General features: G+C 40.2%; 1 protein-coding gene across 4 annotated transcripts in view; it reads right to left on the bottom strand.

The window, feature by feature from the left end:
* Positions 1 to 1,432: 1,432 nt before the first annotated feature.
* Positions 1,433 to 16,105, bottom strand: part of zgc:56235 (uncharacterized protein LOC393186 homolog) — a 20,308-nt gene continuing 5,635 nt past the window's right edge. For 2 of the 4 annotated variants that reach the window (XM_031301230.2, XM_031301229.2), the window contains 8 exons: positions 13,583 to 13,632; positions 13,158 to 13,160; positions 9,491 to 9,643; positions 9,341 to 9,393; positions 7,707 to 7,928; positions 4,709 to 4,859; positions 4,556 to 4,613; positions 1,433 to 1,931 (listed from right to left, as the gene is read on the bottom strand). In XM_031301230.2, the coding sequence (XP_031157090.1) occupies positions 1,840 to 1,931; positions 4,556 to 4,613; positions 4,709 to 4,859; positions 7,707 to 7,928; positions 9,341 to 9,393; positions 9,491 to 9,643; positions 13,158 to 13,160; positions 13,583 to 13,632 (782 nt within the window). In that variant the 3' untranslated portion in view covers positions 1,433 to 1,839. The remainder of the gene's footprint in view (positions 1,932 to 4,555; positions 4,614 to 4,708; positions 4,860 to 7,706; positions 7,929 to 9,340; positions 9,394 to 9,490; positions 9,644 to 13,157; positions 13,161 to 13,582; positions 13,633 to 16,105) is intronic. The other 2 variants (XM_035991611.1, XM_031301231.2) reach the window with 1 other exon arrangement.

Here is a 16,105-nt window from a genome sequence, read left to right as displayed (position 1 = left end):
TTAATTACTAATGTTAACTATCATTTTAGTGATCAATAATTAGCCTGTGCCTATGTTATCTCCTTACATATACCTACGCTCTCCGTCTCTGCTAGATTGGGAATGATTGAGATTTCTCTTGGCACAGCTACCAGAAGACTTCCAACTTTCAGACAGGTTGCTCACGTCACATCTACGTCGTCTCTCTCAGTTGGAGGCTGCTCAGTAACGCTCAGCCATCACCGGAAAAGTGCTTCTAATGGCCTTCACTGGTCTCCGTCCAGAGACACAGGATCTGTTGGTCCATTATATATATAATAATATAATAATAATATATATAAATATAATGGTCTCTGTCGAAGTCTGTCCATTTCTTCTACTGTCAATGCTAATACTTGAATTACAACACGTCGAAAGATTTCTTTGGAATTTTTTGCCCAATGATGCCAAAATTAAAACGGCTACCAGAGCTTTAACTCAGGGTCCAGGTGGTAGTTGTTTGGTTTTTTTAACCATCGCTTACAACTTTATGTCAGTCTCTCTCAGCAGATGGAGTTTGTTGGAGAAGCGATGACAACTGAGCAAAGGAAGACGTGAGATGTGGTTAAAGCTCCAGAAAAGGCTTGTTAAGTGGAGTACTGTTTCTACCATATTTGGATGAAGAGAAGAATCACAACAACTTTCAGGCAATGTTTTTAATTTTCTTTATTATTAGAATTCCCTTAATTGACATTGGAAAAAAAAAATGAGGTACTGTGTCTAAGTGGCAAAGAAAAATGAGATTTATAATCATGACGACACGATGAGATTGAAAAAACAACTACATTTTGATGTATGATTACCGGGGGAGAAAAAAGAAAAGAAATAAGATAGTCAGACACAAGACCCTTTTATATATTCCTATGAAGTGTTTTGACCGGAGACACTCGGAGGACAAACTGTATTGTATGTAGATATCTGAGGAGTGTAGGTTGTTTTCGACAAAGAGAGCACTGACAGTGCAGTCCCCCGAGCAACATGAGCAAACATCTGGCCATCAAGTGAAGACGCCTGAGCCACTGAACAGCTGAGATTCCTACAAGAGATGCAAAAATATCCTCCCTTTTCTTTGTGACTGCTGTGCCGAGACAGATAGATGAAAACAATATTGTAGAAATGCAAACTAACTACGCACGCTACCAGAAGATTCCACCACATTGATTTCACCTACCGAAAGTCACGAAGGATTAAAAGATCATTCAGGAGCATCTTTCGTTGTCCCCGTAAAGCTGTTTAAATTATCCTTCATTCAGTCTTTACCTCTCAACTTAAAACCCACCTCGATATTCCAGTCATATGTTCACGAGATGGGCTGTAACAGAACATTTATATGGATTCAATAGTCCAAAGATTGCAACAATACAGCCAAAAGTGCTCAAACTGATAAATAACAAAAGAGAAAACTCCTATTTTTTTTTTTTTTAACCAAGAAAACAAGCTTTTAGCTCTGCATCTGCACGTTTTCATCCTTACATGCTTTTAATGAAGGCAGGAACAACTGAATACAGAGGCTACACATTTACACCAACGACTACTTCATCCAAACACCTACGGGGAAATAAATAGTTTCATTCCAAGGACCATAAAACCCGGTAATAATCCACCACTATGCGCCGCCGTCAGTTTTAGGATCAACAACCTCACGGCTCCTCTCAGAGGGTGATGCTGAGGCTCGACTATTACTGTCAGAAATGCTCATGAAATGTGTGAACAGGGGGAGGAAGTGTGAGGGAGGGGGTCCAGAGAGAAGACACATGGGGGGCGCAGAGGAGTGTGTTGGGATGTGGTTTGGGTCTTTTCTTTTCTTTGTTCTCTCCTCCTTTATGCCTCCAGCTCGAAGCCCATCCCGACTTTGTGTCCGCCGGCGTTGAAGTTCTTCCCGTCGATCAGGGCTGAGAGGGTGACCTTCACACCTGCAGAGACGCAACGTAGCCAAATGTAAGACTTCATAAAACCTTTTTAATACCAAATATACATCGGTTTAAAGCCCCTGACACACCAACCCGACTGCCGACCGTTGGCAGAAAAGGCAGTCGGACTGATCAGTCAGCTCCCTGAGTTGGTCAAAAAAGTGCCTCAGAACACACCGAAGTCACGCTGACTTGAGCGTATGTTCTGCGCGTGCGCGAGACGTAATACGACTCCATAACAGCAGGCGGCGCTAATCTGTATTGTCGCCCAAAAAAAAGAAAACCGGCAGCTGATTGGACGAACGAGTCACATGGGTCCCGGATTTTCAACCGGGCATAATGGCGGCCTCGTTCGGAATACGATCTCATATTTTACGAAGATAGTTCACCGAAACGTGTTTCTGAAAACATTTTAAGAGAGAAATAGGCCGTGCAGTTGCTGAATCTGTCTTCATTTCAGATCGACAAAGGTCAGTTTAAAAGATTTTCGTCAGATTTTGAGAGGCTTAGTCACGCTCATCCCGCTCGTCATTTCCGGGTTAGCACTCCACCAATCAGATTGGTCATTGAGTCCGACTGCCCGCCCTCCGACGTAGCGAGTCAGGTCGGCCAAAATGAAGGCCGACGGCTCCTCCAATGGACGACGACACGGAACACACCGAACAGACTCGAGTCACCGACCTCGCCAGACTGTCCAACGGCCGATTATCGGCTTGGTGTGTCAGAGCCTTAAGACCTGTTTGACAGTCATATTGGTCGAAGTACTAAGTAGGGCTAGGACAGTTAAACTTTCTTTTGGAAAAATCTAAAGCTGTATGCACAAAAGAATTCCAAAAATAACTCCATCACAACATAAGAACTACGTTTTTGATCTTTGTAGGTAGTGTGATTTGTTGAATTTTCCCATCAAGGAAGAAAATGTGTTCGGATATGTAGCTGGTGTTTGATTGCAGATGCAAACTACTTTGTTTCATGTATGATATCTGCAGTGGTGGAAGAAGTATTGAGATCCTTTAGTTCAGTAAAAGTACTAATACCTCACTGTGAAAATACTTCAGTACAAGTACTGTATAAAAAAAAAGTTGACTTAAAAGTATGTTTCGGTAAAATGTAGTTTAAGTACTTAAAGTAAAAGGAGGGTAGTTTATAATCTACAGCGATGCATCATATTCTATAAGATCATGGTATGTTGGAACCACGTATCTTCAAAAAAGTTTTCATGGTGTCAGAAAAACAGCCCTGTTTTCAGCTTTGTGAGGCAATGTTCACATTTGGCGTCTTTCTTGAAGCTGCCAGCGTCTGTTTTACATTATAATCATATATGGAGTAAACAGTGTTTTCAAAAAAGTGCAGAGTGCTTTTTTAAACGCCACCGCCGGGGTTTTTCTGCAGCTCAGGGCGTCTTTTTGAAGTTGAAAAGCTTTTCTGACCAATGACAAGCGGAGTAGCCAGACCTGTCGTTTCCATAACAACAAGCAAAAAAAAAATCAGAGTCTGAGCACAGCCAGTTATATGATATGACCGGGTGCTCCCTGTACAGCACACGTGTCAAACTCAAGGCCCGCGGGCCAAATCCGTCCCCTCGCACATTCTGATCCGGCCCGCATATCGATTTAGGTTCACAATACATTTTGGCCCACCTGGTTGTGCGCCAAACCAAAAACATGGGAAACTGTTTTTCAACTTGCAATTACGCAACACTCAAAGCAGAATTTGGCAAATTTGTCAACTTTGAGTCTCAGAAATTCCCACAGAACCAGATAGTTTGCATATTCCGGCTGTGAAAGAGCTTGTTGTGAGTCAGCTGTCTGGTAGCCTGCTTAGAAAATGTAATCATTGTTTTGCTCGATTTGCTAAATTCTAGGATGGCTTTGGAACTTTTTTGCTGACTTTTTCAGGGCTTTATGTGGACCAAACTGTAAGTGAGAAGACTATATGAGACATGCAATAATTGAGTCAAAGATATTTGACTTTTTCGATGAAAGAAAAGCACGTCAATAAACTCTACATGTCTGGCCCTTGGTGCGATTCTCTTTTTCCAGCGTGGCCCTTAGCGAAACGAGTTTGACACCCCTGCTGTACAGGGAACTCACCTTTGTTTTATCTAACGTTAGCACCGCTCCACATAGCGCTCTAGGGTACTGTAGCTGTTGTTATAGCAACAAAAGATGCTCTCGGCTGCTTTTTGGAATCAACACGCTGCCAGCTTTTTTTTTTTTTTCTTTTTTTACTACTAAAGCGCTGTAGTCAACTTTTTCTTGTCGAAAAAGACGCCAAGTGTGAACATAGTCTTACGATGCATTTTCCATCTGAACCAAAGAGGCTTTTTAAAGACTTTATATAATGTTCTCAACACATAAAGGAAGACTTCATCCTTCAGTTTATCACAAACATTCAACATCAACACATCTGGAGATACGAGGTTTTCACTGGACAGGAAGGGGAGGAAACACTGTCATCTGAAAAGTAACTAAAGCTGTCAGACAAATGTAGTGGAGTACAAAGTACATAAATATGTAGTGGAGTACAAGTATAAAGTAGGATAACATGGAAATACTCCTCAAAAGTGCCCCATTGAGGAGGACTCCAGGTTGTATTTGGATGATTTGCGGTGAAGGGGAGCCTACCTGGCCGAAGGCTCTGGGTGTAGCCGACTCCGATCAGACTGGCATTGTTCACTTTGGCCTGCGGGGAGAAACGTGACAGGACATGAAACAAACAGCACTATTGTTTTCTTTGGAGCACTTGCCTTTACAACAGAGCGGTAAACAGGCACTCACAGACAGAGAGGTGTCTTTATCCAGCTTGTATTTGGCGGCGATGCCGAAGCGAGTGTTGTTGCTGCCGGCGGTCCAGGCCAGAGTGACCGCCGTCTCCAGCTCGTCGTTCACCTTCTGGTAGATGGAGCCGCCGAACTCGGTCCCGTCGTTGCTGAGACAGAGGAGACCAAGAGGTGTTCACGCACACAGATTTATCAGGGTCCTCCCCGGGCAGATGACGTCATACGCTTGATTTGCATATTTGGTGACGTCATCGAAGCTCAGTGGGGTTTTTTTTAAGATTATTTTTGGGGCATTTTAGGCCTTTATTTTACAGCTGAAGACATGAAAGGGGAGAGAGAGAGAGAGGGGGGAAGGGCCGCAGGTTGGAGTTGAACCCGCGGCTGCTGCGTCGAGGAGTAAACCTCTGTATATGGGCGCGCGCTCTACCAGCCGAGCTACCCAGGCGCCCATCGAAGCTCAGTGGTTGTCGGCCGCAGCGAGGGAAAGATCACTAAAGCAAACTTTGAAGAGCCGTTTGTCACTGAAACGAGAATAGCTGATTCACCTTAACCCTGTCTGTTGTCTTCCCGTTGACCGTGAAAAAATCTCTTTTGTTGTACTTTAAGTTGCGTATTAAAAAAGAAAAAAAAAGTATAGCTTTTTCTGACGTTTTCTTCCAGTGTTTTTGACGTTTTTAGCGTTGTTTTTGCCGCTTTTTCCAACATTTTTATTTCGACGTCCCATATTTCTGCGCTGTAACAAATTGCTGTAGTTTCTACAGTACCATTTTACAGTTACTTCTTGTTCTGACATTTTACAAAGTTTAGCTGTATATCGCAATGCATTGTGGGTCCAAAATAATTACACTAGCTGACAGCATTTGATTAAATGTTTTTTTTTTTTTTTTTAAATGGGTCAAATTTGACCCGAGGACAGCATGAGGGTTAAAGCCAGTCCACCTTAAGTTAGTGAGCCTGTGCTGAAGTTGTGATTTCGAAATGACCCCCAACATCTGTGTTGCGTGCGGCGTGTTTACACGGGATAAGCTAAAGCCCTTTTGCACAGGATTAGTATCATCTGGGGACTTAGTGTGATTTAAAAAATGACCCCCTCCTCCCCACATCTGAGTTTCGTGTGGCGCATTCGCACGGGATAAGCTAAGCCTGTGATTTTACTCGAACTTACTGACATATCTGTACCCCGAGAGCTGGCTACCCCGAGGCGCGCAGAGGACGGCCAGGGCGAGGCCTCCGCACCGCACTTGGGTTGAGGTTTTGTATCTTTTTGGGCTGCCAGATGCGCATCCCCTCCCCCCGCCGCAGCAGCACCTACACAGCATCACCGCCAGCCCTCGGACGAAGACGCAGGTAATACTAGTCCTGCGCCAATAGGGCTAAAGTCTGTGTTTTACTCAAATTCACTGACATCATCCCCCACCTATGATGTCAAGGCAATGTCAAGACTTTCCTTTATAAAATCGCCAACGCAGCCGATAAAACCCTGAATCCCAAGGATGCCGATTCACACAGGACTAATATTATCACACAACCTCTGTGTTTGGCGAAATATGGTCGGTAATATGCAATAGGCATTTTTATTTGACAAAGTACAGACAGGACACATTATGGGATTAAGATCACAGACAACCTCCGCGATGATTACAGATGACTATACTCATCCTGTGTGAATAGGGCTTAAGCCGTAGAACGGCAGGGAAAACCCTGATGTCCCTCCACTGATTTAGGACTAAATCCTGCAGACCCTTTACTAGAGCTGGGCAATATATCGATATTATATATATATATATATCTATCGTGATATGAGACTAGATATCGTCTTAGATTTTAGAAATAGTTATATCGTAAATGGCTGACAAAAAGTGTTGTCTTTTCCTGGTTTTAAAGGCTGCATTACAGTAAAGTGATTTTTTTCTGTGTTACCACACTGCTCTAGCTGTTCTATTATTTTTTACCCAGACATTATATCTACATTACTGAAGATTACATATCTTAAATCTCACTGTGAAGATATTTTGTTAAAGCACCAATTGTCAACCCTATAATATCGCCACAATATCGACATTGGACAAGAATATCGCAATATCTGATTTTCTCCATATTGCCCAGCCCTAACCTTTACTGACTAGAAAAAATGTTTGTCATGCATGCTTTCTGCAAAAAAAAAATAGATTTCTCCCATCCCAAGCTGAAATAAAAAGTCTTATGGACCTTTTTCACAGCAGACATTTGGACTTGTCATAGTAGGAAAAGCACAGCTGAAATTGATAACCTTAACGATGGTTCAATTCCATCAAGGCTACGTTTACACGAGGCCGGCTATTTTCATAAACGGACATTTCACCCTCTCCGTTTTCAAAAATAACATCGTGCACACGTGTCAGTTTTCAGAAAAGTGTTCGTTTACACGAACCCGTGTATATATGCCGTCAATGCCGTCAAGAGCACGCCAAATCTATAGGTGGCAGTGTAACGAGAAGCTCAAGCCCACGTTAGCCAATCAGAATCCCGAAAATAGCAACAACAGTGACGAATCACTTCCTCTTTCTCTCTCTCGGCTGCCTAAACCTCCGTTTGTCTCAGTTTACATGCAAATGTGCAAATGAAGTTTTCCAAAATCTCCACTCTGGCCGGAGATTTTAGAAAGAATCGTTTTCAGAGGTGAATTCTCCGTTTGCGTGTAAACGAAGGGCTTAAACGAAGAGAAATGTCTCCGTTTTTCAAAATAACCGTGTACGTGTAAACGGGGTATAACTGTCCCAGTGAGCTATTTCAGTGAGTCAGCATGCACAATACCAGGGCCTCTCCTAAGTGGAATGCAGCCATCATTAATGGTATTTGAATACACCTGTGCTTTTCCTACTATGACATGTCAACATGTCTGCCGTGAAAAAGGTCTTATTGTTCCAGACTTTTCACAGCTCCCTGCAGAGCCACAGTAGACTCCCCGTGACGAGTAGACTGAATTTGATGCGTTTTAAAACCACAGGAGCACTCACACATTGGTGTGCAGCTGGAAGTCCCCTGCCCTGTATCCTAGGGCAAAGTTGTTCTGGGCCAGTTTGGACTTGGCCGTGTCGAAGGCCATCTGGTAGCCGGCCAGCCAGCCCTCGTAGCCCAACACGGCAGCGGCGTGGATGATGGGACCCTCAAAGTCAACGTCACAGCCCAGGTTCACAAAGTCGCGCTTGTAGGCCGTCTTCAGCTTCCCGCTCTTCTTACTGAAAAATAGATTCATAGAGTTTGTTAGTTCATCTCTAATATTCATTGCTCTAATGTAGAGCTGTGAAGATGAATAGATTAGTCATCAACTATAATGATATTCAGTTTGAGTTATTTTTTTATGAAAAAAAAAGTCAAAATTCTCTGATGTCAGCTTGTTAAATGTGAATATGTTCTAGTTTCTTCTCTCCTGTTGTGACAGTAAACTGAATGTCTTTGAGTTGTGGACAAAACAAGACATTTGAGGACGTCATCGAGAAATTAATTGACAGATGAATTGACTTTAAAAATAATCGTTAGTTAGAGCCCAATTCAAATGTTTCTTATCGTCACCAAAAGCCAAAGAAAAGACCAAAACCAACAGTCAAAGTATCTCAGTCTGCCCCAAATACTCCCTAGTCACCACGCGCTGAAAATATTCCCCAACAAATGCACTATTTCCTCCTCATGTTTTATAAAATCTACAGAGAGCAGCTGTTTTAGGTCATTACCAAGCATTTGTTATAAAACATAAAACCATATATTTGTGAACATTTTCAAATTAGGTAAAAAAAAAAAAAAGAAGAATCTAATTCTCCAATGTGAAAACAGCAGCTAGTTATTGACCAAAAGAACAGAAACATGAGTTTTTACCATAGACTGTTAATATTAATGGACAGAGCATCCTGTTCGGCGAAGTGCTGTAAATGCAGAAGTGCCTTAAACCTGCTTTCTATCTGAACTCCAGCAGGGGGCGACACGTGCGGTTGCAAAAGGAGTTCGGTTTCTGTAGAAGTCTATGAGAAAGTGACCCACTTCTCACTTGATTTATTACCTCAGTAAACATTTTCATAATGAGTTCATGGTCTCAATCGCTAGTTTCAAGTCTTCTGCAACACAGAAGGATGTTCATTTTTTGAATTGTGGTCTCGTTGATTTTAAAATCAACGATAAAGCGGGGTGTTTTAGGGCGTGGCTATGATGTGGTTGACAGTTTGCGGCCTGTCTTATATGTGCTGTAACTATGGGACGACGATATATTTAAAACCTAGCAAAGCTAAATCTCACCTCGAATTATGTATGCTAGCTTTCAGCAGCAGTTGCATCCAGATTGCCAGTGAAAGTGTGTAACGTAACGTAGAGTGTAAGCAGCGTTGCCGACTCTCAGCTAACGTCACAGTCAGATACCGCCCAACAGTCGGGCGTATGAGGGAGTATGGCTCCTCCCTCTCGTCTCAAATTGTCACATCCGCAACCAGGATGGCTGCGCCCGTAACGGCAAACTCGACGACTCATAGCAGATCTCCATAAACCAATGGGTGACGTCACACATACTCTGTCTATTAATATTATACAGTCAATGGTTTTTACCAGGCCTGACCCACAGTTTATACTTATTACGTAATGTTCGTGCAAATAAATGTAGTCTCACCCTGTGTTTGGTACAAAAGACGTATCCAAGGCGACCTTCAGTCCTTGAGTCAGCTGTGGGTAAAGTAACCACAAACCAGTGTAAGACTCAAACAATGCTATTTTATCAGTTTGCAGAACCGTGTGAGGACGTAATGTTGCTGGAGCGTACCTGGTCCTCCACAGTGACCTCGGTAGCCAGCGTGTTATCCGTGTTCCACTTCTGGTTGAAGCTCAGGCCCAGCTCCTTCATCTTGTACTTGGTCTCCAGGCTGCCGGCGGCCTTCCCTGTGTCTGTGTTACTGGAGCCAGATGTGTTGAACTCCTGACAGGAGAGGACGTCAATCATTAGTGTTCCAGAAGCAGAGGTGGAAAGAGTACAAAAAATATTCTACTAAAAGTAAATATATGTAACTTTTAACACATTTCTAAAACTGTGTAATGTTCCATCTGATGATCTTAACAGTGAAAAGAATGCTAGTTTTATATAGTTTTTAGTAAATCATCTGCCCGGGTCCGATTTTTTTCCGTGAAGTCACGGAATGATTTGCGGCAGGTAGACGACGCTGCAGAGCACACATTCTGACGGGTCACAGATTTCTTTGCAACACCGGAAAAGCCTGTGTTAGCGTATCCAGCCAGGTAAAAGGTAGCAGGAGATTTCTTTATATAGGCCTAATTGTATTTTAATGTTATTTTAGAAGTTATCTGCTGTGGTTATGGCTGATACTGGGGCAGGACCATCACAGGAAAGAAGGAAATTAAATGAAGAACAACTAAAAGATAAAAGGGAAAGTGAAAGACAACGATAACGTCAGGCTTTAACAGATGGAGACAATTACGGGATTGTAAATTATTCAAACCGACACTGAATTGACCCTGAGGTATGTAATATGTCATTTCATTCATAAAATAACTTCAGATTGGGCCATGTGGTTGTACGTCAGTAGTCGACATTAAATTACGTCCCCTTCCATTTAGCGCCAACGTTTTATTTCCTTTTAGTCCGTGTTTGTGTTGGCCGTCTATTCTCTTCTCCCTTGTCCCCCTGTACTTGTGTAAAGCGTCCGTGGGTTTCATGAAATGTGCTATATTAATCTAAGTTATAATTACGTTGGTTGCTACAACAACCTCTTAACCCTTGTGTTGTCTTTCCGTAGACCGGGAAACTTTGTTTTTCTGGGTCAAAATTTAAAATACAAACTTTTTTTTCAACATTTTGGTCGTCTTTTTCGTTGTTTTTGTCACTTTTTCCAATTTTTTTGTCGATTCTTTCTGCGCTTTTTGACATTTTTGTTGTTTTTTTCCCCCAGGTTTTTGAATCTTTTTCCGACATTTTTGTCACTTTTTTCAACGTTCTTTTATCGTTTTTTCCCCCCCCAAATACTATGAAATTTAATAAAAAACCCATATTCAATGAAAGTAGTGAAGTGATCATTTATTTTAACTGTGAGGAGCGTTATTTTTTTTTTTTTGACAATTTGGTTGAAAGAAAACCCAAATTTCTGATATAGAGACTTTTTGAAAATGGGTCAAATTTGACCCGAGGACAACGCAAGGATTAATGCTTTGGCTCGTGACACAGTGACAGTGATACCCCAGTTTATCTCACGAGACATCCAAAGTAGGCTAAGTTACCGTATGCAACACTGGAAATGCAACAATGCATCTGTAACTTATTCTCTTATTGTAAATGAATGATTTTCTGTCGGAGCAAAACATTCATCGTGACTATACGACCTCCCGGTAACGCTAACTCAGTAATCTACAGCGGGCAATACAGCACCGTAAAGAAAAGAGCTTTACCACAACAGGTGTGGTAAAAACACTAGCGCACAAAAACACTAGCGCTTTAAGTAAAAGTTTGATTACTTTGATTCACTTTTACTTAAGTACAAGTAAAAGTACCGGTATAAAAATCTACTCAAGTCAAAGTGAAAAGTAGTTCATTAAAAATGTACTCAGAGTAAAAGTTACTTTACTTACTTTTTTTTTTAACAGCGTAAAATTACACATTTTAAAAAACTACTTTAAAACTAAAAGTACACAAAAAAACGACTCAATTACAGTAACGCGAGTAATTTGTTACTTTCCACATCTGACCAAAAGTCAATCAGACACAAAATAACCACAGGAGGACAGATTATATCGTAAATATCCAAAGCATTCGCAAAATATAGAGAGAGACCGTAAAGATGAGACAAAACTTAATAATTATGAAATCGTACAGACATAAATGAAAGAATATGAGTTAACACATAAGACGATACAGCTGACAGACGAGCAGACATTAACCCATGCAAGACATTAGTAACACGTGTGATGGACAGAACAACATGAACATTAATATGACAGAGAGCATGTACAATTCTCAATTTGAGGCAGATTTAGATACTTTTTGTTTTACACAACATTAATTTACACATGATAACTTAACTTCTTAAATGTCATCAACTATAATGATATTCAGGTTTGAGTGGGTTTTTTTTTAATGAAAAACAAAGTCACAATTTCTCTGATTCCAGCTTCTTAAACGTGAATATCTTCTAGTTTCTTCTCTCCTCTGTGACAGTAAACTGAATATCTTTTGAGTTGTGGACATAACAAGACATTTGAGGACGTCATCTTGGGATTTAGGGAAACAATGATCCATGTTTCACCATTTTCTGACATTTTATAAACCAAACAACTCATCGAAAAAATAATAATCGACAGATTAGTGGACGATGAAAATAATCGTTAGTTGCAGCCCTAAAGAAAAATGACGACAGCCCAACCTGTAGCTCAGTAAATCTAAATCCAACTCAATGAATGAAATGCCAGTCCAGCTATATTTGGGAGTAACTAAGGAAACATGTGATGACGACAGTAGGGCTGAATGATTAATCATTTCAAGTATTAATCAAATATCATCAAGTATTCCTCTTTTCATTATTATATTTACTGTTTTTTCATAAGAGAAATGCTGAAATAATGTTACATATCACAGATTGTTTCCAGAAATGTCCTATTTTCAGTGGATCTTTCATTTATTTTGTATTACTTTATTTAACAGGATCGTAGGAAGGTGCAATATCAATCTATCTATCTATCTAATCGTTCAGCGACAGATAACAACATTATGTCACCTGTTTTAAAAAGCTTGGACACCGTTACAAAAGTAGAGTAAAACCTTTCACTTGTTGTCCAAGTTTATCAACCCAGAAAAGTTGTTAAGCCCGGCTGGGGCCAGTCCCAGACTGACGGCAGCATTAATCTAGAGCCCAGTCGTTTCTGTGATAACAAAATCATTGAAGTAATGATGAAATTGATAATTTACTAAACGCTATGAGACAGATTCCATAGGGCCCTAGATTAGGTCAGTGCTAAAAGCTAACTGGAGATTCGAAAAAAGTTTCCAACGGACTGTAATAGTAGTTTAGAAAGTACATTAAAAAATAATTCCTAGTGGCTTAAGCCTGTTGGGTGGCAATTTAGGCCTGCTGGGAGGGCTTCACGACTGTTTGTTAGACAAAACAAGCTGTTTAAAGTGTTACCTTGCTTTTAGTTTTTTTCTATTCACGGACATTTTATAGACCAAATGATGAATTCATTAATCAAGACAATTAATTGACATAAAAATGAGGCAATTAGACAGACTCAAAGACTCTACAAGCTAGATCTAATTGAGAGTGACGTGACAGAACGTAGAGATCAAATAATTGTTATAAAACCACATTGATATTCATGCTGTATGAGTGATTATCACAAAGACAAAAAAAAAAAGAAGAGAGAAATAAACATGGATGGTGGTGGTCAGTGTATGAATAAACAGCTGTCAGCTCTGGCACCAATCTTACCATCTACATTAGAGCGCGAGCAGTCCGGTACAGAAGGCAGCAGCATGGAGACAGAGCAGCGGTTAGAAGAGAGAGAGAGAGAAAGAGAGGGAGAGAGAGAGGGAGGCAGACAGGCCACAAAACAAACACACAGGTTTGTCATGTTTTCTTCAGAACAGAGCACAAACAAGTTCAGCCAAGCAGATCTGCAGCAGCACTGTTCCTGGGAACCTGGGAACCTGGAAATCTTCCCGCTCCAGGTTCCAACAGGGTGCAGGAGATCAGGGACAAAGATGTGCAGACTGGAGTCTTATTTTGGAGGTGTTGGTTAGATAGTGCAGCATGTTTGCCAGTGCGATGGCAGGATAAGGGGGAAGGCAGGGAGACGCACTAGGCAGAAAGCATCTATTAAATGACAACAGGTAAAAAGAGAAAAGTGTCCTCACCACTCCGCTTTGTGATTTAGTCTTTAGGTCCAGCTTCACAACTCCAAAGCCTGGTAGATTTCAAAATACAGAGTTGCATTGGGTTGTTTTTTGCAGTAATTATTTGGGAAAGGGTTGTGGCTAGAAGGGATACATTTATGGCGTTAAGCTGAGAAAATATGGCGCCAATGGTCAACCGTTCTGATGTCTTCCTGTCGACCATGCAACGTTTTGTTTTTCTAGGTCAAAATTTGAAATTAATACTTCTTAATACTTTGTTGATTTTTTTCCAAGTTTATTTTCACTTTTCCAGACATTTTTGTCGATTTTTTCCCCCCAAATCTTTTGTCACTTTTCCCGACGTTTTGTCAATTTGTTTTTAAGATATTTTTTGGGGGATTTCTCCTTTATTTAGAACAGCTGAAGAGATACAGGAACAGGGGAGATTGTGTGTTTGGATTAAAACACTACTGAGGGGCGCCCGGATAGCTCAGTTGGTAGAGCGGGCGCCCATATATAGAGGTTTACTCCTCAACGCAGCAGCCACAGGTTGGACTCCGACCTGCGGCCCTTTGCTGCATGTCATTCCCCCTCTCTCTCCCCTTTCATTTCTTCAGCTGTCCTGTCAAAAAAGGCCTAAAAATGCCCGCAAAAATTAATAAAAAATAAATAAATAAAAAAAATAAAAAGCACTCCTGAGGAACAAGCACGGGTTTCCTGGGTGAAGGTATTTAAATTATATTATTATATTAGATTTTGCGTAACTTCCAGCCGTAGCTGTATCCCTTCTAGCCACAACCATGAAAAAGGGAGTCAAACCAGTGTTTTCCCAACCATTCTAAAGCCTAGCGGCAGCACCCGAGCCATTTTGAGCACAACCTTAGCCGAATAAATGTAAAATCAATATGAGCATCAAACTTCACTAAATGACTTTTCTCAGAGGATCTAATGAATGTAGTTGGTCCCCAGTGGGCTTCTTTAGCAAGTTTTGTCGTAAGCTTTTTGAGTGTTATTTATTTTAATATCTGCTCTAGCTTTTCCAATGTTTTGGACAACGATTTGAAAATGAAATTGCATTTTGTTTTTTTATTGAAAAACAACATTTTCTTAAAGGGAGGGGCCCTTTAACCCTCTGCCAAATACGAGCACCCAAGTCTTTTACAAACCTAGGGACGCCGCAAAATAAATCAAATACAAGAAGATTTACGGAATAGTTTGACATTTTGGAAAACACAAGACTTAATGTGGAGCTTTTGCACGATTCTTTGCGGAGAAACTTAAGTTTTACAGATCTGAATTTGAATCGAGGACAGCTCTACCTGTCTGGTCCCCGTTCACGAAAACACAAATGATTTTCCAGTAAAATGCATTATATCACAATATATATTAGTGCTGCACAATATATCGTCATAACATTTTCAACTGGCGCAAAATACACATCGCGATAGACACTCAGAGATTTTTGTGTAAGTTGAAAGAAAATATCAGCAGAAAACTGCACTTTAAAATTAACTCACTTTTTTTAGTGCTGCCTTTTATATTCACTTCAATATTCAATTTGTTTGTTTGAAATTATTTCCTTTTATTTGTTTTATATTCAACAAGCAATCTGATGTATTTTAGCAGAATACTGAAAGCAGCAGAACTGAGTACACTTCAATATTTGTTTATTTACCGCGATATTCAACATTATCGCATTATTATGGGGTTGGGGGGAAGGGAGGTGGGTCGGTATAATCAATAATAAGTATTGATGTAGTCATAGTATGTAGTAGTGTGGGGTGGCAGTAGCTCAGTCAGTAGGTTGCTGGTTCAAGTCCCCATATGGACCAAAGTACAGTGGTGGACTGGTAGCAGGAGAGGTGCCAGTTCACCTGGGCACTGCCAAGGTGCTCTTGAGCAAGGCACTCCATTAGTGCATGTATAGGTACTGAGCATGTGTGTGTAATTCAGGCCTGTGTGTAATAACAACAGAGTGAAAACACTGGAATTTCCTCTTGCGGGATTAATAAAGTATAAATTATTATTATTATTAGAGATGAAAGTTTGATAAAATTCTGAATTTTTTTTTTTTCCATTGTTGTTGTTTCGCCCTTATTTGATGTACTTCCTGTTACCTAATCATGATGACCCACAGAAATTAATTTAAAAAAAAAAATCTTAATTTATATATATTAGATTTTTATATTTATATATACATATGGAAATATATATATATATGTATTTTGTATACACATATATATATATATATATATACATATATATATATATATATATATATATATATATATATATATATATATATATATAGAGATATATATAAATATAAGATTTTATATATATATATATATATATATATATATATATATATATATTTATTTATTTATTTATTTATTTATATATATATATATTTATATTTAGATGCTAGCTTTGCAGTTTGCCCCACTGTCGCCAATATTAACTGTTTAATCAATCTATTTATATCATCTGCACACTAGCAGAGCAGCTAGACTCCCTGAGACACCAGATTTGAGCACGCTCTGT

Source organism: Sander lucioperca, chromosome 14 (assembly GCF_008315115.2).
Source record: "Sander lucioperca isolate FBNREF2018 chromosome 14, SLUC_FBN_1.2, whole genome shotgun sequence".
Taxonomy (NCBI): Eukaryota; Metazoa; Chordata; class Actinopteri; order Perciformes; family Percidae; genus Sander; species Sander lucioperca.
This window is presented reverse-complemented; position numbering and strand designations above follow the sequence as displayed.